At 50.7% G+C, this 14,471-nt stretch overlaps 1 protein-coding gene across 5 annotated transcripts in view; it reads left to right on the top strand.

Moving 5' to 3' along the window:
* The window catches only part of KHSRP (KH-type splicing regulatory protein), a 28,069-nt gene that overhangs the window by 9,131 nt on the left and 4,467 nt on the right, over nucleotides 1-14,471 (top strand). For all 5 annotated transcript variants that reach the window (XM_077329840.1, XM_077329839.1, XM_077329837.1 and 2 more), the window contains exons 2-15: nucleotides 4,855-4,951; nucleotides 5,393-5,431; nucleotides 5,812-5,857; nucleotides 6,481-6,530; nucleotides 7,530-7,601; nucleotides 8,773-8,830; nucleotides 9,223-9,394; nucleotides 10,237-10,335; nucleotides 11,742-11,840; nucleotides 12,372-12,474; nucleotides 12,983-13,083; nucleotides 13,801-13,942; nucleotides 14,041-14,201; nucleotides 14,307-14,422. In XM_077329840.1, the coding sequence (XP_077185955.1) occupies nucleotides 4,855-4,951; nucleotides 5,393-5,431; nucleotides 5,812-5,857; nucleotides 6,481-6,530; nucleotides 7,530-7,601; nucleotides 8,773-8,830; nucleotides 9,223-9,394; nucleotides 10,237-10,335; nucleotides 11,742-11,840; nucleotides 12,372-12,474; nucleotides 12,983-13,083; nucleotides 13,801-13,942; nucleotides 14,041-14,201; nucleotides 14,307-14,422 (1,355 nt within the window). The remainder of the gene's footprint in view (nucleotides 1-4,854; nucleotides 4,952-5,392; nucleotides 5,432-5,811; nucleotides 5,858-6,480; nucleotides 6,531-7,529; nucleotides 7,602-8,772; nucleotides 8,831-9,222; nucleotides 9,395-10,236; nucleotides 10,336-11,741; nucleotides 11,841-12,371; nucleotides 12,475-12,982; nucleotides 13,084-13,800; nucleotides 13,943-14,040; nucleotides 14,202-14,306; nucleotides 14,423-14,471) is intronic.

The following is a 14,471-nucleotide window of genomic DNA, read 5'->3' as shown; positions in this document are numbered from 1 at the left end:
CTTTTCTGATCCAGGACACTTCAAACGAGTACCCAAATAGATATTTCTTCTGTTTTAAACCATGTAATCCACTACCATCTCAGCGAGCAAAAAAACGTATGGTATGGCTACTAACAGCACTCCAGGAACATGCATTTTTCTTCCCAGTCCAGTTCTTGCACTCTGCGCATCCCTGTACAAAGTTATCAAAATGTTTCTGTCCGTTAATTCGTAGTAGCAGTGGGGGAGGAAAGTTCCATCAAGTCTCAGCAGACCACCTTGTAAGGTATTCAAGGCCAGGGGTAGTCAACCTGTGGTCCTCCAGATGTCCATGGACTACAATTCCCATGAGCCCCTGCCAGCAAATGGCTCCAGTTTTTTCTTTAAAATCCCCTAAGCAAAAACTCCCATTCCATTCTGTCAAATACTTTCTCTACAACAGAGAAAATAATCGATTGTACGTTTCACCATCTTTCTGGAACTCCCCAGAGAGGCTTGTCCCTCTGCTGTTGTCTTTTGCCGGCAGGTGACATTTGTTTAACGTTACCCTGCTGTTATTGGCCCTTCTTCCTGGATGGGTGCTTGTGCGTTTTATTGAATTATTATTTAAGCATTTTTATATACACTTTAATTTAATTGCTCTTTCAGCGTCTTGATGTTTTAATAGTGTCATGCTCTGATGTTTGCCACATTGAGAAACCTGTTTGGGTAGGAATGTGGCACAGAAATATTTTAAATATTTAATTGAAAATATATTTTCTACTCTCAGGTTCTATCCTCCTGCTTTTTGGTCTCCTATCAATTTCTATTAATTTTCTAGATTCACTGGTTCCTTTTTCTTCCTTGCAGAGAAATTAGTTCCTGTTTCACATCATAGACTCCTAGAGTGGGAAGGAGTCATGAAGGCCATCTAGTCCCACCCCCTGTTCAATGCAGGATCAGCCTCAAGCATCCGGGAGAAGGATCTGTCCAGCCCCTGCTTGAAGACCCCCAGTGAGGGGGGGCTCCTCACCTCCTTCATTAGCTAATTCCATTGCTGACCAGCCAGCTGATCCTAACTTAACTTCCAGTGACTTTTTGCACTTCTTCATACTTAGTTAGCAAATTCCCCCCTCCCCCTTCCTTCTTTCTCACTTCATTTCTTTGGTAAATAAATCACCTGCTCCCAAACAGATGTTTAAAATATTTACATCCCACAGCATCCCTGACCCTTTTCATCCTGTGAGCACTTTTGGAATTCCAATATTGCATAGGAAGCACAGCTGCAAAATGGCCACCACGGAAGGTGGAGCCAACTGCAAAATGGCCGCCGGAGCTCACCTTCATTCACAAAGCAAAGTTCCTTGGCTGTGGTGGTAGCTGCTCCTGCAGTAATCTTGTTTGTTTGTTTATTCTTCAGCATATATGACCCCTCTCTGCAAATCGGCTCGGGGTGGCCTACTACAATAGCCTGAAGCAATTTATAAACTTTTAAAACGTCAAAAAAACTAACAAGGCCCCTCCCTCCCAAACATCTTCACTTTAGCCTGCAGGGTTGGCTGTAAGGAAGGTGATAAATACCTTGCAAGAGTGTGTTTCTTAAAGATCTGCAAAGCAAACCAAATCTCCAAAGGCCAATCAGAAGAGGGCTTGCTAGGTGAGTGTCCCATGTGACGCCACCCCCTTTCTAAAAGCCCCTGGCAGGTGCCGGGAAATGTGTAGGGTAGGCCGCGGCCATGCTGGGGACCCCTGTGGTATAGTACCTAAAAGAGCCAGTTTGGTGTAGTGGTTAGGAGTGGGGACTTCTAATCTGGCATGCCGGGTTCGATTCTGCGCTCCCCCACATGCAACCAGCTGGGTGATCTTGGGCTCGCCACAGCACTGATAAAGCTGTTCTCACCGAGCAGGAATATCAGGGCTCTCTCAGCCTCACCCACCTCACAGGGTGTCTGTTGTGGGGAGAGGAATAGGAAGGCGACTGTAAGCCGTTTTGAGCCTCCTTCGGGTAGGGAAAAGCGGCATATAAGAACCAACTCTTCTTCTTCTAAAAAGAGAGAGACTGCTCCGTTGAGGCCTTCGTGCCCACCTTGATAAAACAGCTCAATGCTCATTTTAACGATGTTAGACCTCGGTCTCCTATAAATACCAAAATAGCTCTGCTTATAATGAAGAAAACGGCACACAAGGCTATCATTTCTGTGCAGGCTCCTGCACACAAGTAGAAAGGCACCATAGGAAGGCGTGGTGCTGGCAGGGGCTCGTGGGAATTGTAGTCCATGAACGTGTAGAGAGCCACAGTACAGCCACCCCACCCGTAGAGCTTTCACTGGAATCCTTAAAATAAAACAGCGACGCCTGCTCAGAAGGTCTGAGAGTTGGCATTGGGGAGAGTAGGGCGTGGATCGGTGCCGCCATCAATCGGTTGTCCTGGGGTTTTTATGTTGTTTTAATCTTTATTACGTAAGCTGCCACGAGCCGGCTGTGCCAGGAGTGGCAATTTTCTATAAATACAAAATAATAAAACTGCAGTTAAACAGCCATTAGATGAAGAGCAGCAGCAGTGTTGCTAAAATCATCCACGATAAAGCAGATGTTTTAGACCAGGGGGAGTCAAACTGCGGCCCTCCAGATGTCCATGGACTACAATCCCATGAGCCCCTGCCAGCGTTTGCTGGCAGGGGCTCATGGGAATTGTAGTCCATGGACATCTGGAGGGTTGCAGTTTGACTACCCCTGTTTTAGACACTGAAGTTCTGGTAGAGAGCAGGAATTGACTGGCTCTAATTGAAATAAAAGGAACAGGCAGAAAAGACCAGTGGAACCAGCAAGAAGAAATAGGCCGTGCAGCCCAGCTGTAAAAGACCCTCACAGTTAGGTGTTGTGGGAATCGATGTGATCAAGGCCTAGGTAGTCGGTTCTCATAAGGAATTCCCAGGCAGGAAATGCCACCATAGAACAGGCTTCGTCCGCAGTAGCTGTTCTTCTTACCCCAGGAAGCATGCATAGAGAGGGAATACATATAGCTAGGCCTCCAGCTTGGTGTAGTGGCTAAGAGCCAAGCTTGATTCCCCGCTCCTCCACATGCAGCCAGCTGTGTGACCTTCGGCTCATCACAGTTGTGATAAAGCTGTTCTGACCCAGCAGTAATCTCAGGGCTCTCTCAGCCTCCCCTCCCTTACAGGGTGTCTGTTGTGGGGAGAGGAAAAGGAAGGCGATTGGAAGCTGCTTTGAGACTCCTTAGGGTAGAGAAAAGCGGCATATAAGAACCAACTTTTCTTCTTCTTCAGTGATCTCGGGGCTCCCTCAGCCTCACCCACCTCAGAGGGTGTCTGTTGTGGGGAGAGGAAGGGGAAGGCGATTGTAAGCCGCTTTGAGACTCCTGTTAGAGAAAAGTGGCATATAAGGACCAACTTCAATGGATCAGGGGACTCCAGTGGTGCCCATGGACTCCATAGTGTCCACCAAGTGTTTTTAGCAAGTGGGCATAGCAACCTAAATTTGTCTTCCAGGACCACCCGACTACATTTCCTGACATCATAGGTGCCAACATGTACCACGACCACTGGTTCCTCCCCAGCACGCTCTGCCAGCCTATCTAGATCATATGTAACATCCACTACCTCTTCACCAGGCTAGCGAGTCACCACATGGGCAGGGCATGAGTCTGCCATTCGTTCTGCAGCCCTCCAGATGTCCATGGACCACAATTCCCATGAGCCCTTGCCAGCATTCACTAGCAGGGGCTCACGGGAACTGTAGTCCATGGACATCTGGAGGGCCGCAGTTGGACTACCCCTGAGGATGGAATCGCCAATGCTAAGAGCTCCCTCCCGCTTCCTGTCCAGGGACGGTTCATTGGTGCCGAGGATAACCCTTCATGAACTCTGCGAACACACTTTTTCCCTGTTTCCCCTTGACCCTCGTGCTTCCTGACATCAGCAGGGCTGCCCGTCAGAGTGGCACCCATCAAACAATTCCCCAGGAGTCCTATCCACGTCCCTAACTGACTCTCTCTGCTTCTCCAGGTCAGCCCGCTTGGCCTCGAGGGTGCAGACTCGTTCGCTGAGAACCGGGCGCTCCTTGCACTGAGCACACACCAATGGCTAGATTTGATGAGATGCCCGTTATATGTCAAGAAGCAGCATTACTGGGCCTTTCAATTTGGACCTTTAAATTCAATAAAAAAATGCCCAGTGGAAACGGCAAAAATACAAGAAGCCCAGGCTTCCTCCACATTATTGTGAATAATCTGGTTTTATTTATTTATTTGATGTTATTTATCATTTGGTGTGCATCGATACACTAATGTGCCTTCTAGAATCAGACCATTGGTCAATCAAGGCAGTGTTTTACATTCAGTGGCCCTCTGGATTCTCAGGCAGAGGTTTTTCCCATCAACCACTACCAGAACTGCTTTATTGGAGATGCTGTAGACTGAACATGGATCCTTCTGTAGGCTAAGGAGATACTCAGCCACTGAGCCACCGGGGGAAATGATAGAGGGATTGTAATGCATCATGCTGTATAATTAAATTCCAGAAACTTTGAATCTGCAAGAGAGAGATGTATGCTTCTGGGGTGGGGGGGCTTTGGAAATGTGGTAGGGGGAGGGTTTCAAATATTTGCAATACCATCTTTGCTATTAAATCTAAATTATCACTATAATTCTCAACATGGCCCTATCTGTGGATACTTGAATCCAGAGAATGGGGCTGTGGACAGACAAGACAGACCTTTCACCAAAAGCTCCAGGTTTGCAGAAAAATCTGGAATTCTTAAGGGAAAAAAGGGGGGGTAACCATGTTTCATGTGTGTGCATACTAAAGTTCTTCTGATTTTCACTGATTTTTGGAAGCTTTCCCCTCATAGTAGATGTCATCTCCATTCTCATTACAGATAGCAGCAAAAATTGGGGGGGATTCGGCCACAACAGTGAACAATTCAACCCCTGACTTCGGATTCGGTGGTCAGAAGAGGCAGCTGGAGGACGGAGGTATGGTGGAGGTGGCCGGTTGAAGTCTCTGGTAGGGGCTCTTCTACGGTTCCTGCTGCTGCAGTCCTGAGCTCTGGATCCCCGGAGTGTGGAGAGCAGCCTTCCGTGTCCCACGATAACACGGCAAAGGAGTGGGCCTGGTCACTCACGCCCACCTCCGTTGGTTTGATGGGATTTGCTTGGCAGTAGCCTTGAGCTGAATCGGCAACTGAACGACCGGCGTCCTGGAGGGCAGTCCTATGCAGAGTGGTTCCATTGGGCTCCGGCTGGAGGAACTCTGCCCAGGGCAGCCTAGTTAATGCAGACCGTTGTGGCAGGCCGCTGAACTCCGAGACTGGTCTGTAGCTGCGCCTTCGTTCTTGAGTCCTGGAGGAGAAGGGAAGCAGCCTTTCGAGGGACGAAAAGCCTTCTAAGCACGTTTCTTTCTTCTTGCTTCAACAGACCAGCCAGAAAGCAAGAAGATGGCCCCTCAGCCGGAACGTAAGTACCGTCGTCTCCCAAAGCAGGGGTAGTCAACCTGTGGCCCTCCAGAGGTTCATGGACCACAATTCCCATGAGCCCCTGCCAGCGAATGCTGGCAGGGGCTCATGGGAATTGTGGTCCATGAACCTCTGGAGGGCCACAAGTTGACTACCCCTGTCCTAAAGGTCTTGAGCAAAGCGACTTTCTCCGCATGACAGTTCTGTCCCTAGGAAGTTCATATCGCTTACTTCGAAGGCTGTGACTATGTAAACCGCATTGGGGAGAGGGGGGGGACCCTGTGCTTCAGGTGTCAACCAAGGTTATGGGGCGATCAGTGACTTTCCAAGGTGGCATTCCAGCAAGTCAGTTAATGCCCAAACCTTTGCTTTCCTTTCCAGCTTTGCCGCCGCCCCCTCAGCTTGGACCGATCCACCCTCCCCCCAGGTAAAGTAGCCTGCCTGCTCTTTCCCTTATCTCTGCACATGTGCTCTTGCTGGAATGGGCAAAATCAGTGCAGAACGGTTTCAACTTCCCAGGTCAGCTTGCCGTGCCTCCCGCCCTCTTCCCCCCTCCCCCCCCGCCCAGAAAAGGCTTCTTCCCTTAGAGGAGGGTCCGCATCCAGCTTAGTGAGCCGTGCCGGTGAAAGGCCAGTCAGTCCGGGCCCTTGTGTGCCTCGTTCGGTAGCAGAAGGTTGTGCTTCTTTACCATCTCCTGTGGTCCTTCCCGTTCTCATTTCCCTTCTGGTTTCATAGATTCAGTTTCTTCAAACCTGTGTCTGAAGGGCGTTGCGTGCAAATGCTGCAGGGGTGGCCCCGCCGGGCCACTCCGTCGGCCACGTTTCGGACTGGTGTGTTTTTTTGTTTTTGTTTTTTTTTGCACTGGTGTGTAGCGATGTCCTCGGAGCCGTGTGCCCGGTTGCTCAGCCGCCTTCCTGCCTGCCGTCCCAGGAGGAGCCAACGCTCTGGGTTTCCCTTTTGTTTCTTTCTGGATGGATGCTGGTGAATGTCGGCTCCATTTCTGTAACCTTCCCACTCCTTACTTTAAGCTGCTGACCGTTTTCCTTGCAGGTCTACAGTGACTGAAGAGTACAGAGTACCTGATGGCATGGTGGGACTCAGTGAGTATTAGACAGGGAGGGGAGTGACCGGATGTGCCCTAGCGGAAAGACCTTTCCTCTCCCTGTACTAACCCGTGCCGTTGCTGGCATTGCGGCTCGCGTTGGCTGAGCTTTCCCCCAGGGAAGCCTCAGGCAGGCTGGCTGGCTGTCTTGTTGGTGCCCCTTCTGTGCTTTTCTTCCGGAGAGGTGGCGGCAAGCCGTTGAGTTTTCTCTGAGCTCTGCTGTGGGATGTGGCACCCGACAGGTGCTCCCCAAAGCGCTCAGGCAGAGTGGCCACTGGACACGTGGTAGGGGGCCGATAGCCACGGGCAAGCTTGAGCCCTTTCCGTGCCTAAGCGATTTGGACGGTTGACTGGCTCAGGCGTGGAGCTCGGCAGGGGCCCAGGGGCCCTTTTTCCGGTTGCTTAGGGATTGGGCTGTGGAGGCCTCGGCTTTCTGTGAGGGACCCAGGCTCAGGCAGGCGATCCTGGGTTAGGCCTTGGCCAGGAGGAATTAGCAGCTGCAGCAGAGGAGAGAATTGGCTCCCTGGAGGCACCTTGGAATTCAAGCCCTGAAGGCTAATTGGAAGAGTTGGGTGAAGCTTTGAGTGCCCAAGGACCTGGTGACCTCTTGGTTCTCGTAGGCTACTTACCTCTGTGGCCCTGGAGCGTTTTGTTACCTGTAGGCGAATATTTGAACTGTGCGTCTCAGAGGACCTTTTCCCTTTCCCTCTCTTCCTGCCATGTTATAAGCCATGAAATCTGATGTCATTGAATTGTTCCACCTAGCTATGACTTCCTCTAAAAACACTTGCAGGCTCACCACGTAGGTGAGCTCATGCAGGGGCAGGTGGAAGGAACAGAGCTGCCATTCCGCGAGTCTCTTCCCGTTATCCTAGTAAAGTGGAAGGTTTCCTCCTGTCTCTTTTGGGAACATGGCTGCCTTTTCAGCCTCTTTCTCAGGGTGTAACCACTCGTTGCGAGTTCGAATTTTCCGAGTGATCCTCTCCTTCCTTTGCAGTCATCGGCAGAGGTGGGGAACAGATCAACAAAATACAGCAGGACTCCGGATGCAAAGTACAGATCTCGCCAGGTACGTTGAGGCCGGAGAACGGGGCCTAAAACGTGGAGACTGCGGCGTTTACCTGTGGTCCTTTCCGCTTCCCAGCCCTCTGATTGAGAGTGTAGACCAGGCTTCCTCAACCGGGGTTTCTTGATGGCCCTCAAAGGGTTTCCCAAATGTGATAACATTTATCAGGTGACATGGCCATACATAATATATAAGCAGAGATGACCCGTCAGCCGAAGACGAATAAACAGAAAGAAATTCTAAGCTGGCGATGGCAAAAAGCTTTATTCAGAACAAGTTCCTAGGTATAAAACCTTGTTTTCGTATTTTACTTCCTCAGTAAACTTATATTTTATATATACCTTATACTTTATATTTTAAGCCATATAATTTGGGTCTGTTAATATCAAAAGTCACATGAAGGTTACTATCATTTATAAGATAGTTACCTTCATGGACCTTTGATATTAATAGGCTTAAAATATGAAATATGAAAACAAGGTTTTATACCTAGGAACTCTGAATAAAGCTTTTTGCCATCGCCAGCTTGGAAATTTCTTTCTGTTTATTCATACATAATATATAGTATGTTGACCCAGCCGCCCTTCCCAAAATGGCCAGTGAAGGGCCTGGAGGGGGGTCGGGTGGGAAGGGGAGGGGCCCTGGGTGGGCATGTCCACACCTTTGCTTCCCAACCGTATTCTGCACCATCCTGCCTCTTCTGGGGTTTCTCAAAGCCTGAAGAACGTTTCAGAGTTTCTCAATGGTAAAAGAAGTTGAGAATGACTGATGCAGATCAGACAGACGGAAGGCGGTATAGTGTGGCCTAGACGGCATGTAGTGCATGGATTGAAAAATCATGTTTCCAAGAGCAGACAGCTTCCTATAGGCTCCCTGGTATGAATGGTCACATAACTGGGTTTTTTGCCGTTTGGAGACATCTGGAAGACATTTGTTCTTAGTCCAGCTGTTGCCCATACAACAAGCATCCTTAACAACAGGCATTGAATGCAAGCGGTCCTTTCTTTTGTGTGTGTGTTTGTGTGTGTGTGTGTTTTGCGAAGTTTTCGACTCTACTTGCTCCATGCAGATGATACAATCTGGGACCTACGGGTCAGGCTGTGGGCAAATGTATTCTTGCTAAGAGAGATGCTTAGCACCAACCTCCTGATCACCTCCTTTTCTCCTCCTACAGACAGCGGAGGATTGCCAGAGCGGAGCGTCTCTCTGACAGGATCCCCAGAATCAGTCCAGTGAGTAGCCTTCCCAGTCTCAGGCAGAATCTTAGAGTATGCGAAAAGATGGACTGGATCTCGGGTTCCCAGAATCCTACTGGTGGCAGGGGATCCCCCCACTCTGGGGCCCCTCCCCGGGCATTGACCAGCTGGATTCCCCCGCTCTGGGGCCCCTCCCCTGGCATTGACCAGCTGGATCCCACCACTCTGGGGCCCCTCCCCTGGCATTGACCAGCTGGCCGGGCGAGGGGTTGACTTGACTGGCAGCAAACTGAGGCCTAGACCTATCTTGCCAGTGATGTGTCATGCACTCGAAGCATGACAAGTTCTGTGCAGTGCCATTTCGGCCACAAGATCAGCACGCCCGGTCCCTCACTGCTGAGCGACTTTGTATTCCCACCTCCACACAGGAAGGCGAAAATGATGCTCGACGATATTGTGTCTCGAGGGCGTGGGGGCCCCCCCGGTCAGTTCCACGATAACGCCAACGGGCAGAACGGCACAGTACAAGAAATCATGATCCCGGCAGGAAAAGCAGGCCTGGTGATCGGCAAGGGCGGGGAGACCATCAAGCAGTTGCAGGTGAGCCCTGGGGCGGGTTGGAGGAGGACAGGCCATTCCTGGCCCAGCATAGGGTGCCTGTTGTTTTTCTGCTCTCCCTCTTTTGTGCTTGCTGAGTTTTTCTGCGGCTTTCTGGTTTCTTTGACTTGGGGGCTGTGGTGAAAGAGAATTGTCTTGTCTTACTACGTGACTCCTGATTTCCCCATGAATCCAAGCAGCTCATGTGGTGGGAATGCAGGAGAAGTGCCTTTTCAGTGGTGGCCCCTCAATGAAGGATCACAGAATCATAGAGTTGGAAGGGGCCATACAGGCCATCTAGTCCAACCCCCTGCTCAAGGCAGGATCAGCCCTAAGCATCCTAAAGCATCCAAGAAAAGTGTGTATCCAACCTTTGCTTGAAGACTGCCAGTGAGGGGGAGCTCACCACCTCCTTAGGCAGCCTATTCCACTGCTGAACTACTCTGACTGTGAAAAACTTTTTCCTGATATCTAGCCTATATCGTTGTACTTGAAGTTTAAACCCATTACTCCCCACAGTCAGATCAGCCTCCCCACAGATGGCTGCCCGGTCGCCTCACTGTCGATCTTTAGGTGACAGTGGGAGGCAGTTTTATTGAGGATTGCATTTTGCAGTCCTGAGTTCAGATTTCAAGTTTTGTCTTTTTGTGGGGGTTTTTTTTTGAGACGTTGTGCCTGTGTTGAAAGCCGCCTACAGCTGCATAAGGAGGAAAGGAAGCTAATAAATGTTTTAAATAGATTCTGGCATTTGAATTGATTTGGGTTAAGTTATGTTGCCTTCATGGGTGGCAACAAGGATGGGAAATTTGTCCCTTGCCTAACTTCTCACTCTTTTTTTCGTGCAGGAGAGAGCTGGAGTGAAAATGATACTAATTCAGGACGGTTCACAAAACACAAATGTAGATAAGCCCCTTCGGATAATTGGCGACCCTTACAAAGTACAGGTAAAGCTCGCTGCTGTGAGGCTTGGCTGGCATTCGCAGGCTCCACGCTTGGGTCGGTGGGAACGGGACTCGTGTCTTTCCAGTTGCTGGGCTCTCTTGCAGCCTGCTTTAACTTTAGCTCTTGTCAGCAAGAGCTTGTGTCTTGTGGAAAGAGCTGTGTGAATCTGTCCACACGCTGGGATTTCTGCTCATGTTTGTGCATGAAAGGGACTGAGAGGTATTGAACAGGGCACTCCTCCCAGCTTGTTGAGACAGAAATTTCACCTGGCAATGTTGAGAGGCTGGCTTCGCTTTCATTGGGGCGGGTGGGTTATAGTTGTACCGCTTTTCTAAGAACCTCGTTGTATTCATATATTGTTCATAAAATTCACATGTGGAATTGCCTTATGCTGAATCAGATCCTTGGTCCATCAAGGCCCGTAGGACTCATACTGGCAGCAGTTCTCAAGGGTCTCAGGCCAAGGCCTTTCCCATCCCCTCCTGCCTGGTCCTTTTCACTGGAGATGCCGGGGATTGAACCTGGGACCTTCTGCCTGCCAAGCAGAGGCTCTGCCACTGAGCCAGGGTCTCAGGCCAAGGTCTTTCCCATCCCCCCCTGCCTGGTCCTTTTAACTGGAGATGTCGGGGATTGAACCTGGGACCTTCTGCCTGCCAAGCAGAGGCTCTGCCACTGAGCCAGGGTCCCAGGCCAAGGTCTTTCCCATCCCCTCCTGCCTGGTCCTTTTAACTGGAGATGCTGGGGATTGAACCTGGGACCTTCTGCCTGCCAAGCAGAGGCTCTGCCACTGAGCCAGGGTCCCAGGCCAAGGTCTTTCCCATCCCCTCCTGCCTGGTCCTTCTAACTGGAGATGCCGGGGATTGAACCTGGGACCTTCTGCCTGCCAAGCAGAGGCTCTGCCACTGAGCCAGGGTCTCAGGCCAAGGTCTTTCCCATCCCCTCCTGCCTGGTCATTTTAACTAGAGATGCCGGGGATTGAACCTGGGACCTTCTGCAAGCCACGGTCTCAGGTTAAGGCCTTTCCCATCCTCTCCTGCCTGGTCCTTTTACATAATTAATGTGCCATAATATGCACAGCAGTAATACCCGGGGGGGGGGGCTTACAGGAGGGTGGGCACGGCGGCTTGCTGCTTTCTCCTCCTCTCGCTTGTAGCAGCTCCCTAGTTGCTGAAAACAATCCCATTTTGTAACATGCCAAGTTAAAAATGATGCATTTTGTGTTGCTAACGCAGTCAAGTAAGCTTGGAATCGATAAGAAAGTAAGCACTGTGTGTCTTTCTGTCCCCGTCCCCTCCAGATGTCTTTCTTCCCCCTGGTTTAAGCATCTCACTGACTGCCATCCCAAATTTCCAGACATTTCCCATCCCCCCGGGGAAGTGCCAAAGTGAACCTTTGTGTTTCTTTGCAGCAAGCCTGTGAAATGGTGATGGACATCCTACGAGAGCGGGACCAGGGGGGCTTCGGCGACCGAAACGAGTACGGCTCGAGGATCGGCGGAGGAATAGACGTAAGGCCGCTGGCTTGAGAAGGCAACACATGGGTGGCGGGGAGGCCAACGGTGCATGATGGGTGAAATGATTTTATTGCTCGGCTTTTAAACTACAAAAAAACAAATGCCAACAATTCATCAACAAGGAGTAAAGCATTGGCAAGTATGCTAGAATAGCTTACTATATTCTGAAATGCAGCTGAGAGATTTGGCAGCTTAAAAACCAAGTGGTAAAATAATTTTGCCTGTTTTGCACCCTTGGCCTCGTGTTGCCATTCTTGACGACTCTTTATTCTTCTTAGTATTTACGGTATTTGTTACCTGCCCTTTCTCTTTGGGATTTGTTACCTGCTTTGCTTGGTACTCAAGATTGCTAAGCAAGGGGCACAATGTGGGGGGGGGGGGCTTCTGGCTCCCCCCTGCCCAAGCATTGTTAGTGTGCTAAGATCCGAATGCAGGGGGCAGCAGAAGTGTCCCCCCCCCCCCCAATTCCTTTCACTTCTCATGAAATGAATGTCTGGTTGATCGGTCTTTTAAACACCTGCCTAGGTCCCTGTGCCCAGGCATTCCGTCGGTGTGGTTATTGGGCGTAGCGGAGAGATGATTAAGAAAATACAAAACGACGCTGGAGTTCGGATACAGTTCAAGCAAGGTCAGAAGTCCAAAGCTTCCCCCCTCCCAGCCCATCTTCCGGTTGCATAGCAAAACGCTAGCCCTGCAGGGGGTCCGTGTGGCTCCTCCCTTCTCTTTGTGCACATGGCTACTTCCTCTGGTTTTCTCAGCCTGGCTGTTCTTGTCGTCCTCTAGTCATTCTTGCCTATGGCTGTGCTAGCGTGGAATTCTGTACCGCAGCACCTTCCTCTGCAAATCAGGCAATGAGACGCTTTCCTAAGGTGTTGCCCCGTCAGACCCTGAGGCTTCTTCTTGCCCTCTCTGTTTCCTGTTCAGGAGCCGGGTGGGCTGTTGGCAGGAATCCCATGCCATGTCTTGACACCGATTCTTTGTTCTCCATCGGCTGGGTTGGGTTGGATTGTTGCTGTTGCAGCTTTTGTTTTTGGAACAAGCTTATGGGCTGTAGCCGGGCACTAAGGCTTTGTGGCTGTGAATCTGTAGGGGAGGGGGCGCTCCTGCTGATCTCCTCCGCCTGGTTCTTGTTGCAGATGACGGGACAGGCCCCGAGAAGATCGCCCACATTATGGGTCCCCCAGACAGATGCGAACACGCCGCCAGGATTATCAATGACCTCCTCCAAAGTCTCCGGGTACGAAACACTGTCCGTAGGTTGGGGAAGGGGGGAGAGGGGCGGGAGTCTCCTTGAGGCAAGAAAACTGCCTCCAACACACTTTACATACCTGTTGACTGAAGTTTTTGAGGTGGTTTTTAACGGTTCTCAGTCTGCTCTGACCATGCCCCTAAGATGATAAAGCATACTTGGTGGAGCCACTGACAAAGACAGGAGTGGTAGGAGAAGAGGAAGACTCAACAGTAGATGGCGTGAGCAGAATCCAGGGAGACTGGATCAAGGACGTTTTGAAGGACATTCCTTCACAGGGTTACCATAAAGTTCTTCAAAGGAGCACTGCTGTCAACCATGTGCTTTGCATTCTGGGAACTATAACTAGGGGTGGGCACAGACCGGCTCATGAGCAAAAGTTTGTGACAGATTTTGGCCAGCTCGTGATTCGCAAAGCGATGTTTGTGAATTCAAGAACGTTTGGCCAGTTCCCAAACGCCACAGATTTTAAGGCTGTTCATGGCGATGTGTGAAGAACAGAAAGGGGAGGTCATGAACCGGTTTTGTTTGGGAGCCAACCTCCCAATTCATATCCGTTCCTGCTCCACAAAAATTGCTTTGTGTCCTTCCCTAATGTTAAATTTTGGGTGGTTTTTTTCCTTGTTCTTAAAGCCCCTGTGCAGTCAACATTGGTTCCAGGTTTCCTTCCCCCAATAAAAGGGAACTCTTTCTGCCGTTTTCCAGAGTGGGCCGCCAGGTCCCCCCGGCTCAGGGATGCCCCCCGGAGGCAGAGGCCGCGGCCGAGGCCAGGGGAATTGGGGGCCTCCCGGAGGAGAGATGACCTTCTCGATCCCCACCCACAAATGCGGGCTGGTTATTGGCAGAGGTGAGTCTCTTGTGCCCTTCAGCTTTCTTGAGACAGCTGTAGTTCGGGCAAAGATCTAACATATCAACCCCCCCGGATCGATAACCAACTCTTTCCAGGGGGAGAAAATGTCAAAGCCATCAACCAGCAGACGGGCGCCTTTGTAGAAATATCTCGGCAGCTGCCCCCCAACGGAGACCCCAACTTCAAGCTGTTCATCATCCGGGGCTCCCCGCAGCAAATCGACCACGCCAAGCAACTTATCGAGGAGAAAATTGAGGTAGGTGCCGGACCTGGGTGGCTGCAGGCCTCCTGAGTGGTGGAGAGGATGAGGATCTTCGGGGGGTAGGTCTCCCTTGGACATGACTTCTTCTTGCTTCCGTAGGGTCCTCTCTGCCCAGTAGGGCCGGGACCTGGGCCAGGGGGGCCTCCGGGGCCAGCACCAATGGGCCCCTTCAACCCCGGGCCTTTCAACCAAGGGCCGCCTACAGCACCTCCCCAGTAAGTACCCCAACCTCTTAGCATTTCTCTTAGAGGTGACGGGAACGTT

This window comes from Paroedura picta, chromosome 3, assembly GCF_049243985.1.
Source record: "Paroedura picta isolate Pp20150507F chromosome 3, Ppicta_v3.0, whole genome shotgun sequence".
NCBI classification, from domain to species: Eukaryota; Metazoa; Chordata; class Lepidosauria; order Squamata; family Gekkonidae; genus Paroedura; species Paroedura picta.
This window is presented reverse-complemented; position numbering and strand designations above follow the sequence as displayed.